This window comes from Nansenia antarctica (assembly GCF_963989245.1).
Source record: "Nansenia antarctica genome assembly, chromosome: 5".
NCBI lineage: Eukaryota > Metazoa > Chordata > Actinopteri > Argentiniformes > Microstomatidae > Nansenia > Nansenia antarctica.
Window position 1 is genome coordinate 27,930,012 of NC_137690.1, and position 23,892 is coordinate 27,953,903.

At 45.5% G+C, this 23,892-nt stretch overlaps 1 protein-coding gene across 1 annotated transcript in view; it reads right to left on the reverse strand.

The window, feature by feature from the left end:
• The window catches only part of fras1 (Fraser extracellular matrix complex subunit 1), a gene marked incomplete at both ends in the record, with an annotated part of 186,542 nt that continues 162,650 nt past the window's right edge, over positions 1-23,892 (reverse strand). Inside the window, 26 exons of the mRNA XM_080531535.1 lie at positions 1-633; positions 1,196-1,342; positions 1,491-1,696; positions 1,830-1,996; positions 2,524-2,640; positions 4,304-4,463; positions 4,844-4,951; positions 5,409-5,559; positions 6,524-6,738; positions 7,042-7,202; positions 7,692-7,924; positions 8,658-8,933; positions 9,225-9,412; positions 10,653-10,853; positions 11,271-11,427; positions 11,876-12,081; positions 12,389-12,536; positions 13,955-14,115; positions 14,584-14,928; positions 15,360-15,606; positions 17,807-17,975; positions 19,062-19,221; positions 19,625-19,775; positions 20,093-20,206; positions 21,081-21,308; positions 22,893-23,033. Coding sequence (XP_080387661.1) covers positions 1-633; positions 1,196-1,342; positions 1,491-1,696; positions 1,830-1,996; positions 2,524-2,640; positions 4,304-4,463; positions 4,844-4,951; positions 5,409-5,559; positions 6,524-6,738; positions 7,042-7,202; positions 7,692-7,924; positions 8,658-8,933; positions 9,225-9,412; positions 10,653-10,853; positions 11,271-11,427; positions 11,876-12,081; positions 12,389-12,536; positions 13,955-14,115; positions 14,584-14,928; positions 15,360-15,606; positions 17,807-17,975; positions 19,062-19,221; positions 19,625-19,775; positions 20,093-20,206; positions 21,081-21,308; positions 22,893-23,033 — 5,190 coding nt within the window. The remainder of the gene's footprint in view (positions 634-1,195; positions 1,343-1,490; positions 1,697-1,829; positions 1,997-2,523; positions 2,641-4,303; positions 4,464-4,843; positions 4,952-5,408; positions 5,560-6,523; positions 6,739-7,041; positions 7,203-7,691; positions 7,925-8,657; positions 8,934-9,224; positions 9,413-10,652; positions 10,854-11,270; positions 11,428-11,875; positions 12,082-12,388; positions 12,537-13,954; positions 14,116-14,583; positions 14,929-15,359; positions 15,607-17,806; positions 17,976-19,061; positions 19,222-19,624; positions 19,776-20,092; positions 20,207-21,080; positions 21,309-22,892; positions 23,034-23,892) is intronic.

A 23,892-nucleotide genomic window follows, 5' to 3' on the forward strand; every position in this document is an offset into this window, starting at 1 on the left:
TCACACCTCAGTGCCGTCGTTCAGGTTGTTGTGGAGTTTGACTTCAAGGTTGACCTGCTTGACCTTGACCCCGCCGTTGACCTTGACCCCGCCGTTGACCTTGCCGTTGACCTTGCTGTTGACCTTGCTGTTGACCTCCTGGGTTCGGTTGAGGATGTTGATGTTTCTCACGGTACAGTTCTTGCTGCTGAAATTCTTCTCTAGACACTTCTCCAGACACACCTCTACCTTAGTGTTGAGAGGGTACTCTTCCACCATCTTGGGTGGGGACTTCTTCTTCTTTCCCGACTGCCGGCACTTCCGGATCAGGAAACAGGAAGCCAGCAGGACCAGGACCAGCAGGGTGAGTGCGGCCACGCCCCCGCCCACCGAGCTGCTCATCTGGGGGTTAAAGGTCCCAGAGGCCTCCACCTCCAGGCGTAGCGTCTTCATGTTGGTGCCGTTCTTGACTTGATCGCCCTCGTTGTCGTAGATGAGCGACTCGTCCAGGGTGAGACGGCCACTGCGGTCCACCAGGTCGCGACGAGGGCGGCTGAGCTGGTAGGTCAACGAGCGCTGGATCCTCGGACCGGAGATGGACTCTGGACCGATCACGTAGATCACCTGCAGATACCACTGATGACCCGCCTCCACCTGTCAGTCAACACAGAGAGGGAGTGGCTTTCAGACTATGGAGAATATCCATACATAGTAGCAGATACTGTAAATTAAATGATGTCAGTGTTATACCGGTCAGCATTCATGTTACCCAGTTTAACACTAGAAGAGCCGTGAGGGGTCACGGTGACCCCTATGAGTAAAAAAAAAAATCTATCTTTGCACTCGATCAAATTTCAGGACCATCCTTTCATGACTTTTCCTAGATATATGCGTTCTACCACCCAGTATCCTTACATTTTCAAAATCACTTCAGGAGAAGATAGAATAAAGCTGTTTTGCCGTTTTTCTGTGTAGGAGGCCAGCTAAAAAAGAAGCTCCCTCCAGTGGTCTCTGTGTGTAAATAGCAGATTTACATTCTAAAAAGGCGGCTCTACCAGTAGGTAAAATAGGCACAGCTGTTGTAGTGTTAACCCTGTTTATTATCCAAATGTAGCACACATCAGGGTGCAAGGGAGAATACTGTAACTAGAAGTTGTCCAAATCTTCAAAAGGACTACTTTTAGAATGTTTGTTCACAAGATGAGCCATCACTGACCTTATAAAGGGCATCGACTTTCATGGTGAACCCATCAACCCCCGGCATCGCTGTCATGGCCTGCAGATCGGATAGATCAGCCGCAAAGCTGGCATCGAAGGGGACGTCATGGAAATACAGGTCACACACATCTGGCTGCCTCCGATCCTGCAGGAGAGAAACATCACTGTCATTTCACAAGTATACAAGTATACAGCCACAAGCTCTCTGTCCCAACCTTAAGGGTGCATGTGAAGAGGAGTTGAATCTACAGCCATATCAATCCACTAGGTAGAAAATTAAGGTTTAAGTTTACCAGCAGCAGGAATCTGTGTTTGAGGTGTTTGTTGGGTTGGATGCAGCCGTACTGGGGACCCTCGTTGTACAGTGTCCCTGTGGGGTCAAAGAAGGGGACATAACCATCCCGCCCCGTGCACAGGTAGACCTTCTCCAGCTGAAGCTTGTAGGCCGAGTTCAGGTTCTGGTCTGGGTTCCACAGCACTCTGCCGTACAGAGTCTGGCCTGTAGGGGCAGCAGAGAGGGAGAGCTTTGACCTTTGATGCTCTTTATTGAGACATCTTCAAATAAGAAATGAGCAAACCTCATGTTGGCTCAGAATGTGTGACCATGGGGCTGTACAGTATGTTGTGCTTACCCATAGAGAAGGCTCCCTTGTAGTCCATCTCAGCCATGGACATGTCGGCGATGGCCGGGTCCATCATGAACACCTTCTCGTTGTTACACAGCTGGAACTCTGTGTTGAGGGAGTAGACCACGGGGACGGGCCGGTTGGTCTGCTGGAAGGCGATGGGCACCAGGAACCTGGAGGAGAGGAGACAGGAGGTGACTGAACATCAACAGGAGGCTGGTGGAGGTAGAAATCAGAGAACAAGCTCACTGAAATGCATGAAACGAAATGAGGAATGGTATCACATACCAACCACGTGTTCGATACCATTCTTAATTCCATTTCATGCATGACAATGTGCCCGTGCTCCAATTGACAATAAAGGCAGAGCAATAAAACTAAATAACGGCCAAGGAATAAGCCATCTTTAAATTCTCCACAACCGGCCTGCAGTAATAAGTTAGGCCAAGTTAGGTTTATAGCTGAAGACAGAGAGTGACTACATTCTACTAAACAATGATCTACTAAACTCATAGTTTATATTATTTGACAATGTTAAAAGAGTGGCTTGATATTGCTTCTCATTAAGTCAAGCCACTGTAAACTTAACGAGACGTGCACTGCACACCACCGAAGGTAACATCTTCTTTTCCCTCTGTAGGGAAAGTGTCTCAATGTGTTGTGTATGAGAGCTGTGTATGGAGGCTGAAGAGGGACATACTTCTCTGGGGCGTGGGCTGTGCAGGACAGGGGCTTGTCCCCGGGGTCTATCCAGGGCTGGGTGGGCTGCACAGTGCAGGGGATGAGGAAGACCGTGTACTCCCCCGAGTAGTCCTTCCTGGAGCACAACAAGCGTAACAACAGGGATAAGCACCATGACCAAAATGGCTGCAACTCTCATTACAAAATGTGACACCAACTGGTCAAAGAATAAACCAAACGCCCAAGTAATTTTTCAGTTTTTTACATAGCCTGAAACTACAGATTGTAAGCTTTCAAATGATGTGTCATACATTGATATATATATTTTTTTTTTACATGACAGGCGTATTTGAATGTTGGTAGCCTACACCTCAAACACTGAATAGGAGAAAAGTGACTCTAAATGCAGCCACAGCTATGAACGCTGCTAACAGCTAGCGGCTAACAGTGGTACATCGCTACGAACGTCTAACTCCGTTTTTATAACATCACAACATGCTGAGAGAACATCGACATGGTAAAAACACATAACTACACATAATTAGATGAACACACAGTCCTTGCTTTTGAACACGTCCTAAAATGAAAGTATGTTTACAAGTCATTATCACTTATTGGTAGCCTACGGCAAACGAGAACAGTGAATCCAATCCACAAATACAAGTATTTAGTGATCGTTAAACTGTTGTTTATTATATCGAGTGGGTACTTTAAAACTTCAAGTTGGTGTTATGAAAGAAATATTGTTGACACAATAAGTTTCACGTTCACTTTTCAACCCCTTCGAGAGAGTGTGTGGTTTGCACGCTCACCAGCCGTGGTCACAACTTGTCTCAGGTTCAAGTTGTTTATTATTTATCCCAGAGGGGAAATGTCTTTCTCACTTTCTCTGTTTGAGAGCGAAACATCATGTTATTAGTCTCTGAACTATATAAAATGGTGAGACAGTCTCAGGCCTCTTCTAGGAACATACATTTTTATAGATGATTTACTTAAGGCTCTTCTCCTGCTGTTGTTTGAGCACCAAACCCTCTTCTACTACACAATAGCTTCCTTCCATCATCCAGATGGGATTTAGATACATGTTATGGACAAAATCTAATGAGGCATCTCAGAACCAAAGGTGGAAAGACAATCCAATTCTATTTAAAGTCACATCTTTATCAGAGGGAGGTTTAGGATTTCCAAACTCTTAGTATGTCTGTGGTTTTGGGTGTCACTAGAGCAGTGGTCTTCAACCAGGGGTCCGCGACCCCTAGGGGGTCCGCAGAGGTACTGCAGGGGGTCCGCCAATTATTCACCAAATTGACAATTGTTCACCAAAATAATTAGTGAGAATTAAAAAATATAACAAAAATGATATTGAGTAAAGTACAAGCATTAATAGGCAATAATACACTACTTTTGACAAAAACTATTTACAAAATAAATGATTCCCATGATGCAGAGTCTAACATAACGTTAGCAAAAAAAAAAAAAAAACTATCTAGCAAGCTAGGTGTTGGTTAAAATGGTGCAGTTCGGTCTTTGTTGTGAAATTAACGTTAATCAATAACGGGAAATTATATATTTTTATCAATCATAAACACATATAGGCTAATAACCCCGCATATAAATAATAAGGTGGAATAAAGGGTGAATTAAGTAAATATAAAAGTTATTATAGGCCTTAAAATGTGACACATTAAAAATATATATACAGTATATACATATGGGGGTCCCTGTTCTGTTTGTCTCGCGTCCAAGGGGTCCTTGGGCTGAAAAAGGTTGAAGACCCCTGCACTAGAGAGTTGACTGACCTGCTGTATGAGCTGGTGGCCCTCCAGAGCTGGTAGGGCGAGTCGAAGGACTGGGCGCTCCACAGCAGCTGCAGGTCAAACTCCACCCCCCCCAGGTGATCCGGGGCCATCAGACGTGTCTTGTGACCGGGCAGCGTGTGGTGCTCTGGGACGAACTGGCCTACAGTCAGACAGACAGACAGACAGACAGACAGATAGATAGAGAGAGAGTCATTAGTCACTGAAAGAGTCACTGTCTCTGTCTCAGATTGGGTATGGTAGCCTAGTTTTACTGGTGTCATGGCTGTGATGTATTGATGAACATCTTGCCTACACGCTGAACATTAGCTTTGTATCCAGACTAACACTTTATGTTCAGTTGACTTCTGGGTGCAGAGCGCTCACCACCAGGGTTCAACACCAATATGTTACTACATCTGTGTCATATGGATAAAAGCAGGGAAACACATATCCAATTTCACTTCAGAACATCAACCGCAACAGCAACTGTACACAATGCACAGTTACATATCAGTGATGCACACAACGCCAAGGACTCACCTCTGAACTTGGCGTGAGTTTTAAACTCAATCACCAGTCGGCCATCTTCCCTGATGTAGATCCTGATGATCTGGAGTCGGGCTGACAGCACGCTGTCTGTCTGGATGCCTGGACACACAACATAGGAACATGGGGAGTTAGATGGATGGCAGAGTATGTTACACTTAACTTAACTGATTAACACCACAGAGCCAAACCAAGTGTGTGTGTGTGTGTGTGTGTGTGTGTGTGTGTGTGTGTGTGTGTGTGTAGTGGGTACAGTAGCATAGTGTGTGTGTGTCCTTGTGTGTGTGTGTGTGTGTGTGTGTGTGTGTGTGTGTGTGTGTGTGTGTAGTGGGTACAGTAGCTTAGCTTAGCTTAGCTTAGCTTAGCTTAGCTTAGTGTGTGTGTGTGTGTGTGTGTGTGTGTGTGTGTGTGTAGCGGGTACAGTAGCATAGTGTGTGTGTGTGTGTGTGTGTGTGTAGTGGGTACAGTAGCATAGTGAGTGTGTGTGTGTGTGTGTGTGTGTGTGTGTGTGTGTGTGTAGTGGGTACAGCAGCATAGTGAGTGTAGGCCTCTGACAGACCTGTCCTCCAGAGCACTGTGTCGTAGAAGAAGGAGAACTCCATCTCAGTGTGGTGCTCCAGAGAGGCCCAGCCGCGAGGCGCCGTCACGTAGATGTAGGACACATAGAGAGGCACCTGCACCGTCAGGAAGGACTGGGCCGAGTCCCGCACCTGAGGGACACAACAGGGCGTGATTAAGATGGGCTTTGTACTGTTTCTACCAAGCAAGTGTAATGTCCATTGATAATGCTGTATGCTGTTGTGTGTTGTTGTTGTGTCTCTTGTGTTCGTATAATTTACTCGATTTACTTAATAACTCACTTGAAAATATATAAATAATGTATAACTCAATAAATGAAAAGAAATTAAATAAAAGAACATGCATCCATTACTAATGGTAGGTCCAGCAGTTCTCGGTAGAGGCTCAGACACAAACCAAACACTTGAAATATTGTCTTGAATAAACAAACTTGGGAGTATGAATGTCAATGTGCTTCTATGTTTCTTTCCTTTTTTTTCTTTTCTGACATTCCATGACATCATATTTTCATTAATGTTATTTATTATTTGATTTATTTATTTCATCTATTATGTGACATTATTATTCTTTTCTCCACAGACTGTAGAATACTTTTCAACATCATGTGGTGTATGACAGAAATATGAGGTGTATTAAAGCTGAGCCATGATCAGACATAAGGCAGTGTGCATACGGCTGTTGGGCTGCAAACTGTCAGTCTGCTCACATGATCACCGCAACCAAAGTCAATGCAAATGATGTTGTGACTAGACACGGTATGTTGTTACTAAACATTTCTCAACAGCGCCCTCCAGAGGAGGATTTCTGAGCACATTATTGCATGTCAACTGGTAAAGTATGTGTGTGTGTATGTCATGTGTAGTGTACATATTGTGTGTGTGTCCCCTGTGTAGTGTAAGTGTACATATCGTGTCTGTGTGTGTGTGTGTGTGTGTGTGTGGGTATCATGTGTTGTGTAAGTGTACATATCATGTGTGTTTATATGTGTGTGTGTGTGTGTGTGTGTGTGTGTGTGTGTGTGTGACTGTGTATCTGTGTGTTGTGTACCATGTATCATGTAAATATCATATCATAACAGATGCATGTGTTTTGTACCTGGAAGTCGGCGGTGACGGAGCCTCCACACACGTCTATGAGCTCCGTCATGTCGTAGTAGGCGTCGAAGGTCCAGATGCAGCTCTTCAGGTTCAGGTGCTTGTACAGCTGGATGCTTTTGGCCTCTCTGACGTTGGGGTTGAACTGGTAGGGCCGGTCATAGCCTGGACCCAGGGAGATGCTGTCATAGGACACGTCGTCCAGGAAACCCGTCTCTGGAACACACACACACACACACACACACACACACACAAATATGAATACAAATGTTGAGAACGTTTAGGTATTTCACATATGCACACACACATTGTTAAGGAAAAGACAAACCAGTCAATTTCATGTGTTCTCAATTGCATGTGTGTCTGTGTCTGTGTGTGTGTGTGTGTGTGTGTGTGTGTGTGTGTGTGTGTGTGTGTGTGTATGTGTGTGTATATACGCGCGCATACTATGTGTGTGTGTGTCTGTTTATGTGCATACTACATGTGTGTGTGTGTGTGTGTGTGTGTGTGTCCACCCACCAGAGATCCCCTGCAGGTCTTTGATGGTGACCAGGTTGGAGCAGATGTGCTGCTGCCTGTAGACGGACTCAGACAGCAGGAAGTGCAGGTTGTGCAGAGGCATGGTGGACACTAGGGGCAGCATACCGTCCTGGTGAGGGATCTGCACAGAGATGTGGATACTGCCCAAGAAGAGACCGCAATAAACGACACAGATCACCATTACCATTGTGCATCAACACATTAACAACCGTGCCTTTTTTACCTACTATAAGAGCCGCCTCGGGGGTCAAATGACCATAGTCTTTACAATGGAAAGCTGCTATTTACACACAAAGACCACTAATTGGCCGTCTTGTAAATTAGCCTGCCTCCTGCACAGAAGAACGGCAAAATATCTTCATACTAGCTTATCCTGATGTGATTTTGAAAATGTAAGGATACTGGGTGGTAGAACGCACATATCTAGGAAAAGTCATGAAAGGAGGGTCCTGAAATTTGATTGAGTGCAGATATATAACAATATTTTTACTCATGGCTGTTCTAGTGTTAACGGTGGTAGCCAGCAACAGCACTGGCTGTTCTAGCCCAGCCCTAACACAGTGTTAGTGTTAGTCAGTGTGGCCTGAGCTTTTATGGGATGATCAGATTCAATGTGATGTGTGTCTCACCGGTTGGGGTGCTCCTTGTGTTTGACATCCAGGTACTTGAGAGTGGCGATGAAGGACTGGGCCTGGAAGCCCCGGGCCGTTCCCGTGGTGACGGGCGTGTGACAGATGGAGCCGTCCGTGCCGATGATGGCGATGTTGCTCCTCAGCGGGGTGCCAAGATGACCCGCCTTGTCCCTGGCCTGAGCCACACAGCGCACGTGGAAACGCCTGCTGAAGTAGATACTCTCCAGGACCTGGAACACACCACCACACACACTCTGGTATGGGTCTATACAGAGTATATACACACCACCACACAGCTGTCTGGTATAGGTAAAAAAAACAACTTCTACAACAGCATGTTTGGATACTGGATTATGATTGGCTAGCAACAGTGGTAAATATCTCAAAACAACCTTCAGTTCAGACCGCATTTCCAGTATCAATGCGCCTCCCAATCAATCTGATTAAGAACACCTGTGCTTACCTACAATGCAATGGTTGATCTTGTTTATGGGACTATATTCTGTGGCGGAAGGATATATGTATTCTGAAACGATTAATGATTGTAAATAAATGAATTTAATGTTACAACTGTGTATTTATTTTTTATATTATATGGTGGCTGTTGTCGAAAAGCAATTTACCATTCGAGGGCGGGGGTTGTGTACTCATTTACCACTGTACAGGATTTTCGCCTCGTGCCACAACCCTGTACCAGTGGTAAATGAGTCCACAACCCCCTTCCTCTCATGGTAAATTGCTTCCATAACACACACAGACACGCGCGCACACACACACACACACACACATTCACACACACATACACACACACACACACACACACACACACTCCAATTAAACACACATGCACGCAAACCCACTGTCCCATAACCCGCATACATTGACAGAACACACACACACACACACACACACACACACACACACTCCCTAACATCCTCTATCCCACAGGTTCTCACCACTCACCATGTGGTTGGTGCGGGTGTAGGGCGTGCTGTCAGTGACGGTCTCGAAGGGGGAGCGGGCCCCGCTGGCGTCCGTGGGGGCGGCCACCTCCCAGCTGAAGTGGACCGAGGTCTGGTTGATGCCCGCCTCCTCGCAGCGCCCCTTCATCACCGAGTAGTTGGGGTAGTGGGGGTCACACGGGGTCACGCACACCAGGGGGTAGCCGGGCGACGGGGTCTTCTTACTGCCCTCCTTGGTCACCTCCTGGACGTGGTCGTAGTCAGACAGAGACACCACCTGGAGGGGGGGGGGGGGGGGAGGGTGGAGGGGGGAGGGAAGGAGGGGGGTTGAGGACGAATTACATTCAGAAAAGTTGTCTTGGACGACATGACAGGTGTGACTGTCTGTTAGCAGCCAGAGAACGTAGGCTAAGTCCTTGTGAAACTTATTCTGAAAGGAGGGCTTGACTCATCTCCTGTTCTCTACCAGTGATGTCCTTCATAAAGTTAAAGAGAAAGCGAGAGAAAGAATGTTTCATTTCTTCACTAGTGGAATATTTAGAGTCGTCAAACAGTCGCGCTTCCTTACGATGGGCGTGGAAGGGAGGATGAGACTCCCAGCGGCCTCCTGGTCCAGAATAGTCACTGTTGCTACGGTGATCTCTCCGAGCACCGCTTCCACGGGGTCATCGGGCCCGAGAACCAATGAGAACGACTCGTGCCATTCCCGGTCCTCATTGGACAGAATCTCTACCTTGAACAGGATGTGGTCCATTCCTGTAGAACAAATATAGGAGAAAATAATCTAAATATATTCATGAAGGGCAACATGTAAAATGTCAGTTGATGGACGCTCAAGTGTGTGGTGATAGATTGAGTAAGGAAATAAGGAAAAGTGCAAAGTAGTGTGCAAAAAAGTGTGCAAAAAAGAAAAATGTGTGGCCTGGGGTGGCCCAGTGGTCTAGCACCGCGGTCTACAGTGCACACATGTGACACAGTCTGATCACTTGGTCCGCATGTCGGCAACCAATCAAAATGTTGACTCTTCAGTATGAACACTTTTTGATTTTACTCTTTACAGAGGATTGTGAATCTTGAGTGCACAACGGCCAGATTGAACAAAGCAAGGCCCAGTACAGTTGATGCGTGGAAGGCTTATTCATTGAACTTGACTAACCTGACTGCTCTATGATTTGATTTTCCATTTACCCCAATCCGGATTGTGTTGTATTTCTACTATTTGGCTGTGACTTGTCTGCTACACTACCCCTTTTCTTTTTTGTTTTCTTTCTTTTTTCCCTCCCTTCCTTTCTTGTTCTGTATTGTCATTGTTATGTGTTGATAAAAGCAATAAAAAATCTTGATCACAAAAAAAATAAATGTTGAGACTTTTCTTTTGAAACACGGAACTACAACGTTGAATTCTCAACGTTGTTGAGAATCACAACACAAACTCACTAGTCAAGCCAAAATACTGCAACGCAATGGATTCGGTGAGTAATCCCCACTGCTAACTAGTTAACTATAACACTACTTTACATTGTTAGCAGGCTCACAAAACAAGCTGTGTTAGTTGACAAGCGATGTGTCACTGATTTTCAACAACGCAGAAACGTATTCAAATTTTTCGGAAGAAAAGTCTGATCATTACATCGGATCCCGACATGAGGACCAAAGCATTAGAATGTGTCACATATGTTGGCATGGGTTCGAATCCGGCCCATGCCCTGCTGACATGCCCTCTCTCCCTTCTCCTCCTTACTTTCCTGTCTGTCTTCACTATTATCTGTCCAATAAAATTAAAAATATGAGTGGAACAGCCCCACTCAGAAAAAATAACTGAATATGTTTTTGGGTGCTGTAGGCAGGGTTTGATCCATCCATTTCATCCATAGATGACCTCTGTGCTACGCTGGTGACTGCTGATACGTATCAAACCATAATTAGTTTTTCTTGACCTAAACTTGAGAGTGCTGGCCGTATTATTGACTTGATAGGGTGAGGTAAACAAACTGACCTGGGGTGAACTTGAGGACTCGGCTGTTGGGGTTGTAGTCCACTCCGGACTGGGCTGACCCGTCCCTGGTGCTGCATCGCACCTTGGAGGTCCTGTCCTGGTCCCCTCCACGGTTCACCCTGATGTTCAGCACCTCGATGCCATCTGGACCGGGGGGCTCTCTGACCTGGTAGGACGCCTGCTCAAACTCTATGGTGGGGGCTGGGGGAGGAAGCATAGAGGATCATATTCATATTTATATAGGAAGTCATGGCTTCACACAGTAGCGGTTTTCCCCAATGGAGGTGTGAAAACACTGGTGCAAAAGGGTTGAAAACATGAACGTAACACACAGAGATATAAACCCAGACTGAAACTGTGATGTTGGTGATATTATTTAATGCTAAAATCCTTCATGATGTTTCCCTTCTTAACTATTTTTGTTGTGGTAAAAACATATGAAGGATGGAAAGTGCACACACACTATGGAAGCTTAAAATAGGGCATTATCTACTCGCACTGCTTGTACAGCAGTGGCTGTGTGTGTGTGTGTGTGTGTACTGTACACTGCCATTCATAGGAAACAAAAGGCTATCTGGGAGAGAGAGGACTGAGGTCAGTAGAAGCATAGAGTCTTACCATCCTCGTCATTGGTGATGGTGACCGTGACGATGTCACTGACGCCCACCATGGCCCCACTCCAGTGGTCTCCCTGGGGTGTCCCAAGATGCACCTGGAACTCCTCCTCAGGCTCGAACACAGAGTCATCGTTGATGTGGACCGTGCAGTTCTTCACCTGTGATACGAATCAAATCCAAACTTTATTGGCACTCGTCACAAAGATCTTTTTCCCCAAAGAAAATGAGAGAGAGGCAGGGAAATAGACAATGACACAATCTTAACTGTGATAACAACACCTTTTAGCAGATCTTCAAACTTGAATGTGAGTGCGACGAGATGTGACTGCAGACATACACTCTGAAAAAAGGTTAGCTAGAACCTAAGAGGGTACTTCAGCTGTCGCTGTGGGATAACCCTTCCCAGGATTCTGCATAGGAAAGGGTTCTTCAAAGGGTTCTCCCACAGGGACAGAGAAGAACACCTTCAGAGACATGTCTTGTAAGAGTGAACAGTATTATTGCATCACTATTAGCAGCAGTGTCTTGAGTAAAGCCTCTTGCGAACCTATCACCAGATATTCTATTCTTGTTTATGGCGACGGTGAGAGGCCCAATGTCCTATACCTTCTCCCCCTTGAGGAAGGTGATGCGGGAGTCATCGGCATTCCTCCTCTCCTCAAAGTCATCCATGACCATGGCCGACATGGTGCGTGTGAAACAGCGGACGGAGGACTTGTAGGTCAGGTCTCCCGTACGGATGATGGGGATGTGCAACACGCTCTCCTTCTCTTTCACCTTGTAGGCTGTCTTCTGGAACTGCATGCTGGGAACTGAGGAGGTCGGTAGACAAAAAGATAAGTGGTTAAAGGGATATTCCACTTTTAAAATTAGTTTTCCTGATTTGCCCCTGACCTTGGCTGTCGTTGATTAGCCCAGAATCTGACTACTCAGAACTACGTATGAACATATGGACACTAGGATTTGATTTATTGAATAAGAAAGACCTGAAGTAATGCACAATTTGTGTATGATGTACTGTAGGTACAATTGTACGCATTGCAACCCTCAATACTATGGCCCTGAGCGGTCAAAAGGTTTAGAATTTTGGAATTAGAAATGTTTTGAGTGAGTACGTACTGTCCTGGAAGGTGTCTGTGATGACCACGTTGGCCTCGAAGGGCTCCAGGAGCACGGCCCCCTGGGGGGAGCTGAGGAAGACCACGAAGGACTCGGAGCCCTCGATGGCGGGGTTCTGGATGTCGTCCATGATGGTCAGGCTGCAGGTCTGTGGAGAGAGGGGCATGGGAGGAACAGTGGTGTTCAGTGAGGAAAACGCCAAAACTTGGGTCGATGTCTTTCACACTAACAACATCAAATCTGTATGCAGACACACATATAGTGCCAGTCAAAAGTTTGGACACACTTTCCCAATCAATTGAAAGGGGAACTGTGTCCTAACTTTTGACTGGTACTATATGTGTGTCTGCATCTGCGTATGAAAATCAAATGTATAGTTTCAGAGTTTCTGCTTTGAGGCCCTTGAACTTAAAATAAATTATTATCCACATTTGTATATGTATATGTCAGGGTTTCCGTTAACCGGTAATTCCCGGACAAGGAACTGTCCGGTAAAATTTGGTGAAGTCCGACAAATTGAAAACTCGTCGGACAAAATGTCCGGTGAAAATAATTCCCTCTAAGCACAATTTGAATACAATTCGCTAAAGTTCACATTTTGTATTCAAATTGGCTTCGGGCCACCATTCTCAGCTGAGCACCAAACACACACACACAACACTGCCCGAGAGAGAAGGACCCGCCCCCTTCCACAAACTTCAGCGATATGATCTAACAGCCGGTCTTCAGGACGACATACAGACCCGTATGAGCTTACAGGGCTATCCCCTAAGTATGATTTGACAGGCAGCTAAACTAAATGCCTTCCCAACCAGCGAGACCTGGGGGGTGTTCCATCAACGTCGCCAAAGGAAAACCTAGGCCTACTTCGCCAAGTCCCGCGAGACTCTTAAAAAGATCCAGGCATATCTTGATAGATCTCGCGAGACTTGTCAAAACAAGCCCAGACTTTCCTCCAGCGACGTCGATGGAACACCCCCCTGGTTATAGAAATGACGTTGTTTTATTGATAAAAAAAAAAAAAGGGTAAAACTGGAAAGAGAAAATAGAAAACTCACATTAATCCCAAACAATTTAACAAACTTCAGTTAACGTAATGTGGAGTCCGTTCATTGATCTATGCTGTCTGTTCAGTTCCCAGTGAGGCGCCCGTTCAGCGCTGGACCCGTTCAGCGCTGGATTTGACGCATGGCATAGCGCGCATGCGTCAAATCATGTTATATTATTATATATTATATAGCTCGCATCTAATCGTATCGGATGAGAAATAGACATTAAATGGCATATATAGGCCGCTACACAACAGTAATCACCGCGACAAACAGCTATATTAGATTTGGAGAAAAAAAAAATATGATTTTGAAAAAAAAAAAAAAAAATTATATTTTAATATGATGACCGGAATATATCACGTTTGTCCGGTAAATCGAATTCTTCCCGGACACGATGTCCGACGGCAAATTTTTCTAACGGAAACCCTGGTATATGTATATGTATCCACATTTTTGGTGAATCTAGGCTCTATGGACATATGGTATAGCAGAAGATGACTGTAGTTCATCGTACCTCCTGAGTCTTGCCAGACTTGAACTCCACCTTCTTGGAGCTGGGGATGTAGTCCACCCCCGGGGTGGCGGAGGCGGGGTCAGAGGGCCGTGTGGCGCACCACACAGAGGTCACCGACGAGAGGTCACTGCCCTGCCGCAGCACCGGGATCTCTATGGTACCTGGGAGGAGAGGTATAAAATACTCATTTCATTCAATGTACTGTACATGCCCTGGAGGAATATAGACCTACACGTATGATGTTTTTATGCTGAAGTGTTGTGATGAGTTAACACTAGAACAGCCATGAGAGTAAAGAAAAATGTTATATCTTTGTACTCGATCACATTTCAGGACCCTCCTTTCATGACTTTTCCTAGATATAGGAGTTCTACCACCCAGTATCCTTACATTTTCAAAATCACATCAGGATAAGATAGTATAAAGCTGTTTTGCCGTTTTTTCTGTGTAGGAAGCAGGCTAATTTACAAGCTGGCCAACTAGTGGTCGTTGTGTGTAAGTAGCAGCTTGAGCATTGTAAAGAGGGGGTCATTTGAGCTCTTTTAGTAGGTTTTTAAAAAGGCACGGCTGTTCTAGTGTTAATCCATGACTCACAAAGCATCACACAAGTCAACTCCAGCTCCCCTCACCTGCGTCCTCACTGAACGTAAACGTGGCGTTGCCCAGGGACACCGTGGAGGCGTCGTTAGGCCCGTCGATGACCACCTTCGCCACGGTGACGTCCCCCATGCGGGCGTTATCTGAGGCGTCGGACAGGACCAGCTCGAACTCCTCAGAGAGCTCATATTCGCTGTCGTCAATCAGCTTGACGTCGCAGGTGGACATGCTGACGCCCGGGCCGAAGATGACCCGGTTGTCACCCGTCATGCCGCGGGTCTTGTAGTCCGAGCCAGACTCCAGGGCGTGCAGGCTGCTGCCCAGGGCGGACTTAGGGAGGGTGTAGCAGAGGGCCGACACGGTGCTGGAGGTGTCGCCTGGGAGGAGAGGAGCAGGGGAGAGGTGTTGGAAGTATCAGAAAAGAGTCCAGCTCCACTTTCTCTGAGCCACTTGGTGGAACGCATTCTAAATGCATTATCAGCATCTATGTGGGTGCTGTAAATAGGCTGTAGCAGGTACTGTATACTTATCTACTTGTATAATAATAATGTCTTATATGCATTATGGAATTAACTTAATGCATTTATAGCATTTCTAAAGGCTTTTCTAAGGGTCTATGAGGTGTTATGCAGTACATGGTCTCAGTATTTGGCAGACGGTTATGGGTTTGGAGGAACGGTGACCAGATAGACAGATAATAACTATACTAATCTATAATATATACGATACTAATCACCAATGGGAAATGAGTTCAATACGATAGAGCGCCCTCTAGTGCTCAAGAATACAGCGGTGGGCGAGTCCTGACCTTTCCTCTCGATGGGGGCGAAGATGAAGCCGGTGCTCTCGTTGACGTGGTAGGTCTTCTTGTCGAACTGCAGGGTGGGCTCGTCCTCCGTGTCGTTGATGTTGACATTGGCGCGCGTCACCTGACCCAGCAGGGCGTAGACGGGCAGGCTCAGCTCCACCTGGAAACTCTCCATGCCCTCAAACACCTTGTCGTCGTTGATCACGATGGTGCACACCTTGGTGTCCTCCCTCTCGTCAAACTGGACCTGGGGGGTGGGGGTGGGGGTGGGGGGTGGGGAAGAGAGGTGTCAGGTTCTGTCGTGTGTGTGGTGTAGCAGGAAGCATCCATGTCTTCTTGTACCCAGGATGTTCAAACTAAATGTTTACACAGTGTATGGACTGTAGGTATGATGTCCCTAGTTTAACCTGTTCTGTAAATCATCTCTCATATTTCTCATAACTGCCTTGGAAATAATAAGTAGTGGGACCTGTGTGTTGTAGCCTTTCATTACAATTCCAAAGTTGCAAAATGTTTGGCAACCCCAGGCTTAGAGTAGTATAAATATGTTGAGAACATTTTAGTTATTCAATTCTGACATTAGTATAACATGTTTCAATATATGACAGATTATCTGAGGCTAAATGTAATTTCTGAAGTTTTTTTGTATTTTCTGTAAGTCCAGGCAATACGTTTCTTTTCATTACAGTACCAGTCAAAAGTTTGGACCCACTTTCTCATTCAATGGTTTTTTCTTTATTTATATATGTTCTACATTGAAGATTAATACTGAAGACATCAAAACTATGGAAGAACACATTCTGCTATACCATATGTCCAGAGAAACTTCTGAGGAAGGAGAAAGAGGAGATGGCTAAGAAGGGAGAGAGGCTGGAGCAAGAGTGGGCCGCTCTAAAGAAAGCTGGAAAGGAGCACATGCTCAAAACATGGAGTAACAGTAATGCCCTGACTAATCAGGAAAGACTGCTAGAAGAAGAGAGGGAGAAGTTAAAGAAGAGGGAGAGCAGGATGAACATCAGAGAGAGTGAGGAAATGGAGAGGATAGAAAAAGAGAGAGAGAAAAACCAGCAGCAGAATTTGAAGAACAGCAAAGAGGAGGAACTTCTGAGGAAGGAGAAAGAGGAGATGGCTAAGAAGGGAGAGAGGCTGGAGGAAAAGTGGGCTGCTCTAAAGTAAGCTGGAAAGGAGCACATGCTCAAAACATGGAGTGACAGTGATGCCCTGACTAATCAGGAAAGACTGCTGGAGGAAAAGCAGAAAAAGATGCAGGAGAGGGAGAGCAGAATGAACAAGAGAGAGAAAGAGGAGGAAGAGAAAGAGCAACTGAAGGACATAAAACAGTGGGAGGAGAAGAGGGAAGCCCTGAGAAAAGAGAGGATGGTGAGTGAAAAATAATGAATAGAAAGAGATATAATCTACACTATTAGTCTACAGTCTGATATCTGCTGTGTTAAGGTTAGGGGGGAAAAACCCTATTGACTTAACTTGTCAAACTACGACCCTACTCTTTGTGTTCTACTTCCTCTTCTTTCACCTAACATGACCCCTAACCCGTGTATGTCTTGTTTTGACTTTGTTGCAGATGAAGACGGGCCATAACATTCACCCACGCATCTTCTCACTAAGGGGAACCCCCCACCTCGCAGCCAGGCCCCTGAATACTAGCCGTTACAAATCCCACGCACGCTCAGGTAATATATCCCATACACTATATGAGAATTAGTGTGTGTGTGTGTGTGTGTGTGTGTGTGTGTGTGTGTGTGAGTTAATACATCCCATACACTATATGAGTGTTTGTGTGTGTTAAAACCATTACTTAAGTGCTACCAACTAAGTGTAACCTACTGATAAGCAACATTATAATGTATAATGTATACAATGTACTTTTCAGTGGAGTCCTATAGACTCATATACTGTAATGCAGAGTATTTCACTTGACATTGGCACTGCCTGAATACAGTGATTCTGTTGTAGGAGATGGCTTACCGACCTGATTGGCTAAGGAACTGGAGAAGAGAGACAAGGAGAGGAAGACAAACTTCATCTTGATAATAAACTTAATGCTTTCACCATTTCATCTGTGACTACTTTGAATGCTCAGAAATCTACTCTCCATCACTGTGAATAGTTCTATACATGTATCTTTATCAATCTTTTATATCTGAAGGGATTATTCACTCAATGTTCATTGTTCCCTGTGTAACTAATACGCAATAAACTATTTTTTTAAGTAAGGCATTTTTCTGAATGGTGATATACACAAACACCATCACAAACAAATATTTTAAAAAGTGTAGAGCCAAAAGAATAAAAAATGCTTCACTGTCCCATTACTTAGGCAGGACACTGTATGTGTTACATGGACTAATGTCCAGACTGCCATGGCAGATGTCTGGTACAGCAGAAACAGATGAAGGTGCTACAGTCTGTGGTGGTGACGTCCTTACCTGCCCAGCGTACTCCACATAGTCCTGCTGGCCGGGTCGTGATCCCACACTGGAGGTGGAGGTGGCAGTGCCCTGCTCCGTACGACACAGCACGATGGCATACTGGTTCAGGTTGCCAGTCCTCTTCACCGTGACCGACACCGTGCCAGCCTTCTCACTCACGTTGTAACTGAGGGAGGGGGGGGGGGGGGGGGGGGGGTAGAGAAACACGTTTTACAGCCATGTAAACTGTAGCAGAGGTGATTTGGAATCACACGGTGATATGATGATGCTTTGTCCCCAATGAATGAATGAATCGAAATCACCAAGGTCAGCTCAGGTCGGACAGTTTGAAGATATTTATTCATCTGATCAGAGATTCACATCGTCCATGCATCACAACGTGAATGGGCTTCTCTCCTCCGTGCACAGTTCTTATAGCACAAATTACTGCTGAGTTAGCCATCAGCTGTTTATTGTCAATCATGATTCTGCTGTCAACTCACTAACATGAGATCCCCTTTTCTCCTTCTTTACCCCTTAACGGGCTGTTCTCCCTGGCAACCTCAGTCATATGATTCCTGCCTTTCCCTAAATATATTGACCTCTTGACCCACTCTCCCTTGCTGGCTACTTGACCCACTTTCCCTCACTGAGCAACCGTTCTCCTGACCCAGATATGGGACAGCCTAGCCAGCAGTTTCACAACATCTAGCTGACTAGTGAGTTCATGCTTAATGTCTACAATTTATCTATGCACACTTGAAAACACATCATAACACACGGATATCCTCTTAAGCCTAATGTCTGCACGTTCACTTTCCAGACCAGGTTTGGTCTTCGTCGTCATCGGCAGTCTTCCTGGTCAGGTCACATGGTCAGGAAAAACTCTAGGCCCTACTTGAATGATATTTAGGATGAAGTGTAAAGAATTGGTTGTTTGCCTTTGTGATCAATCTCACAACGGTATTAAGGCAATATCTTATCTCTGTAATTATGACATGAAAAGAGAGGAAAACTCCCAAGGTAATGAAAAGGAAAGTCACATCCTCTTCTCTCGTATATTAATCTCACTAGCATTTCAGATCAATAGCCTTGCTCAGGATGCCCCTTATGTTTAGAGTTCTGTTCCATTAAGTCAGCACCCCGCCTTGGGTGTGCATTCTTTAATCCATCAATACTTTATGAACAGAGAGGATGAAAGGACAGGATGAAAAGAGGATGGAAAGAGCAGATGAGAAGAGAGGATGACTGAGTGGAGATTGGGGGTACTGACCTTTTGTGTTGAAAGCTGATGAGGGACCACTGGATGTGGAAGACATTGTCACTGACCACGTTGGGCTTGCTGTCCTTCACCAGGAACTTGAAGTGGTCGCTGGTCTCCTTGGTGCTCTCCTCATGGAGCACGTAGCGGATCAGCCCCAGGTTGATGTCAGCTGGAGGGCACACAGGTTCATCGTAAGCACAACTTTGACCTTTGACCTTTTTGATACAGGATATGTGTAAAGCCACACCGCTCACATATTGTCCAATGAAATATGGATTTATTGTGTTGTGATCATGATCATCATTTTCACAGGAAGAGAGCAGAAACTATAAACTGAAACGGTTTAACTTGGGAATGGAGAAGAAAAAAAAAGCGATTCAGTGAACCCTATTTCTAGTATAGTACTTTTAGGGCCGGTTTCACAGACAAGGCTTAAACCTAGTCCTGGACTAAATCACACTTTCAATGTAAAATCTCCATTGAAGATGCTTTTTAATCCAGGATTAGGCTTAAGCCTTGTCTGTGAAACTGGCCCTATATAGTATAGTATAGTACTACTTCTAGGACTGTACCTTGTGTGAAGCTGCTGATAGGAGCTCCAGGTTTGAGCTTGCTCTCCAGGAAGCCGTGTTTGGGCTCGGTGGTGACATCATAGACCAGCTGTCCGTCGTCTGTGTCTGGGTCTATGGTCAGCAGCTCCTTCTTAGAGATCAGGTTGGTCGCCTGGGAGACAGGAGTACAAACAGGCTGATGCTTACTTTCCATTCAGTGGAGTTAAGGACCCCCCAAAAACGTTTTTAGAGAACTAGTTTGATCGAGAGGTCTTTCGTCCGAGGAGAAGTTTGTGTGCCGCTTGTTTTACATTCATTAGTTTTAACTTCAGTGGAGTTAAATCTATGACTTGTATTACAAGGTGTTATTCCACAACCTAACCTGTAGGGGGAGCTAGTGCAACACTATTGAACGCAAGCACTGTGCAACCTTACTTTCCTGAAGTGACAGTTGATGATAGAAAGCCGTCAGCATTTAACTGGGTTTACCTTGTTGTCCATGTACTCCAGCCACTGCAGACCCAGGTTGGTGACGATACGAGGGGTGCCGTCATCCACAGGCAGAATGTCGATCTTAAACTTCTGCGGTGCAGCTGTCACTATCTATACAAAGGCAAAGGGAGGAAAGCAGTATTTAGGCAACCTTGCTGGGAAAAGGGGGAAATCATATCTCTCGCTCCACATTGAGAGAGGCAATTTGTCACAAGCTGTTATAAGAAAGATAGGTCATCAAATTCAGATGTTGGTTATTTAAATATGTTCACTTCCAGCAATGTTATTTGCTGACTTCAAAAGGAAAAAAAGGTACATCGTTTAAATCCCCCAAATCAAATAAATGACCCCACTATATCATCCTTCTTCCCTTTGGACCATAACTATGACATCTCTCTAAGATAGAGAGCTGTGCAGCAGTGAAGTCAATTTTTGTTAACACTGTTTTGACACCTCGACACACCGTAATACTCCATCTCCCCAGGTGGAGAGAGAGAGAGAGAGAGAAACAGTGCCAAAGAAAAAGAGATGGCAAAGACCTGTCGTCCAAGCTAATCCGTTCCCTCCATTACCAGCGACAGGCAGACACAGGAGATAGACAGGCTAACTGACAACCTGTGAAGTTAATTTACTCTGAGCCCCAGTCATACCCTCGCTATAAAAAAAACTGATACACACACACACACACACACACACACAAACAAACACACACTGACACACACACACACACACACACACAGACACACACACACAGACACAGACACAGACACAGACACACACACACACACACACACACACACACACACACACACACACACACACACACACACACACCACACACACACACACACACCACACACACAGACACCTGCATAGAGTTCGCACATAATGCGCAAAATCATGCGCGCGCACGCACGCAGCACACACACTCTCTCTCTCTCACTCTCTCCAAAAGCCCATCTCCGTGCCCCTCCGTGCCCCTCACCTCCTTCCCTCCCTCCTCCACCATGAAGAAGACGTTGGTGCCGTCGGCCACAGTGAAGGTGAAGCGGTCCTTGAGGGAGTTGCTGCCGTCGTGGTTGTAGCTGAGGCGGTTCTGGTAGATGTCGTTCATGGTGAAGGTGTTGGTCTGCCGGTAGTGCTGCCCGTTGTTGGTCCTCTCTATGGAGCCGTGGCGAGGCACCTGGACGATGGTGAAGGTGATGGACTCCTCCTGGGGAAGACGGGAGAGGGGGAGGGAGGCAGTGAGGTGAACCCCAAAAAAAGAGGGATGGGAGAAAGAGGTAGAAAGACAGAAAGAAAAAAAGGGAGGGGAGGAGGAGAGAGGGAGAGAGGGATGCAAAGACAGGGATGGGAGAAAAATGGGGTAAAGGGAAGGAGGGGAGAGAGAGGGGGGGGGAGAGTGAGAGACAGACAGAGAGAGAGAGAGAGAGAGAGAGATAGAGGGAGAGAGTGAGAGATCATTAGTCACCGTCTCAGCCTCAGATTGGGCACGGCGGCCTAGTTTTTGCCATTCATTTTCCGTGTCAAAAAAGGGACAGTTTTGTGATAGATGGTTTTCATTAAGAATGTCATCATCTCTACTGTACTGTAGGCGCCGGTGTTGCACCCCTACCCCACATGCTAATGGGGCGTAATATTTGAATTTTGGAATTTCATGACATCACTTAATCAAGAGGCTTGAAGTCAGGTTGTCTTCCTTTACTTTCCTATGACCCCTAAACCACCACGGGTAAAGGTCCAGTCACGGTTCATGTCCATTACTCCATGACATCAGCTCTGTTTATACAGTATACCCAGTACTCAAGTTGTAAAAGAACATCTGGGGGGATGGTGGATTTGATCAAATGGGGACAATTTTAGCATCCCCACAGCGTCAGTGACTTCAATGACAGTGACTTGGTAAAAATGTCATTAAATGTGTGCGTGCCCCCCCCCCCTCGCCCACAGTATTTTACTCAATATGCGCAAAACTAAATGTTGAAATAGCAGTAATACCACGTTCATTAATAAAATGACATAAGGGATGGAAAGGGGGGATGGCAGTTTTAGAAGGGGGATGATTTTGACCGTTTTTATTTCAGGGGGGATGCCATCCCTCCTCATCCCCTCTCAACTCGAGTGCTGAGTATAAGACGCCAACATCACCTGCCTCCATCGTATGAAAGAAAAAACACTCTGATGAACACTCTTTATTCTTCTTCTCTCTCTCCTTTCATGTCTTGTTTGTTGTTGTGTAGTGCATTGTGTTGCATCTGCATCTGAAATGTTGTTTTTCAATTTGGGCTGGACCGCTGGAGGGGGTGCTCAGTTCCTGGATTATGAAGAATGCAGGAAAGAGGTTTCGGAGGGCAACTCCATATCCCTCCAAAGGTCTTATTTGCTGACGCTCTGCATGCTTTGATGAAGGAGCTCGCTCCGAAACGAGTCAGCAAATAAAAACATCTTTGAAGGGATCAAGTTGCCGTCTAGAACCTATTTTAATTATTTTTCTTCATATATACGTATATATATATATTGTTTGGTTTGCAATATCCCTGATGAGTCTCATATGGCTAGGCTATGCTGAGTCACTTTCATAGCGCATATGCAGTATTATATATAGCATATACAGTATAATATATTCTATATAGCATAATATTGTCCCTCCGCTTTTCACTTCATCTAGAGGTAGAACACTGAGGCTTGTGTCAGTGATGGAGAACCAGTGTACCCACCTCTGTGTCAGTGTACCCACCACTGTGTCAGTGTACCCACCTCTGTGTCAGTGGACCCACCTCTGTGTCAGTGTACCCACCTCTGTGTCAGCATCGGTGGCCTTCAGCTCAAACTCAGTGATGGTCTTCCTCACGCCCTCCTGGACCCTCATCCCAGGGACCTGCAGCAGGGGCAGGGAGTCGTCCACGGGCCGGAGGGTGATGAAGAACGTCTGGGCCACCTGGACACAACACACAGAACCTCGCTTAGAATACACACACACACACACAGGACTGTCACACACACTGTCATCCTCTCAGACACACACAGGACCACACTGTCATCCTCTCAGGGAGAACACACACACACACACACACACACACACACACACACACAGGGAGAATAGGAGACACACACAGGGAGAATAGAATACACACACACACACACACACACACACACCCACACACACAGGGAGAATAGAATACACACACAGGGAGAAGAGAACACACACTCAAAGGCTTCCGGTGAAGTCTCCAACCTGATGGCAGCTTAAGAGACACACTCTCGACACGTTGATAGAAAAAAACAATTCTTTGGAATTTCTATCAGTAAAAATAGAATAAATCTGAACATGGAAACTAGGGGCAGACTCAAGAAAAATACACCACAGACAGAGGAATCCTATAAAAAAAGTAAAATCCTTGCTAAATTGAAAAAGGATAAAGCTTATACAGTATATCTGCAAAAATAGAGCATGCAAAACTGAAAAGGAGTGGTTTTAAGTACTTATTTTCTTCCTTGTTTAAATCAGGCCGTAGAAGAGGAGTAGCTTTGCTGTCATGTATTGAACACATCAGAAACTAAAGACAAAGAGGAAAGATCTATTTTGATGGAAAGTTGAAGGTACTTTACGCTGCTCAATATATAAAACTGACAATCATCTGTATTTGGAGTTAAATGATAATGGGAGGTGTCTCCCATGTCTCCCGCCAGTGCTTTGGGAGGCTGATAAAGCTGTCCTGAGAGGGACATAATTTCTGTCACTGCTCTCTTAAAGGAACGAAGACAAGCTCAACAACCTCCAGACAGAACTGAAACAA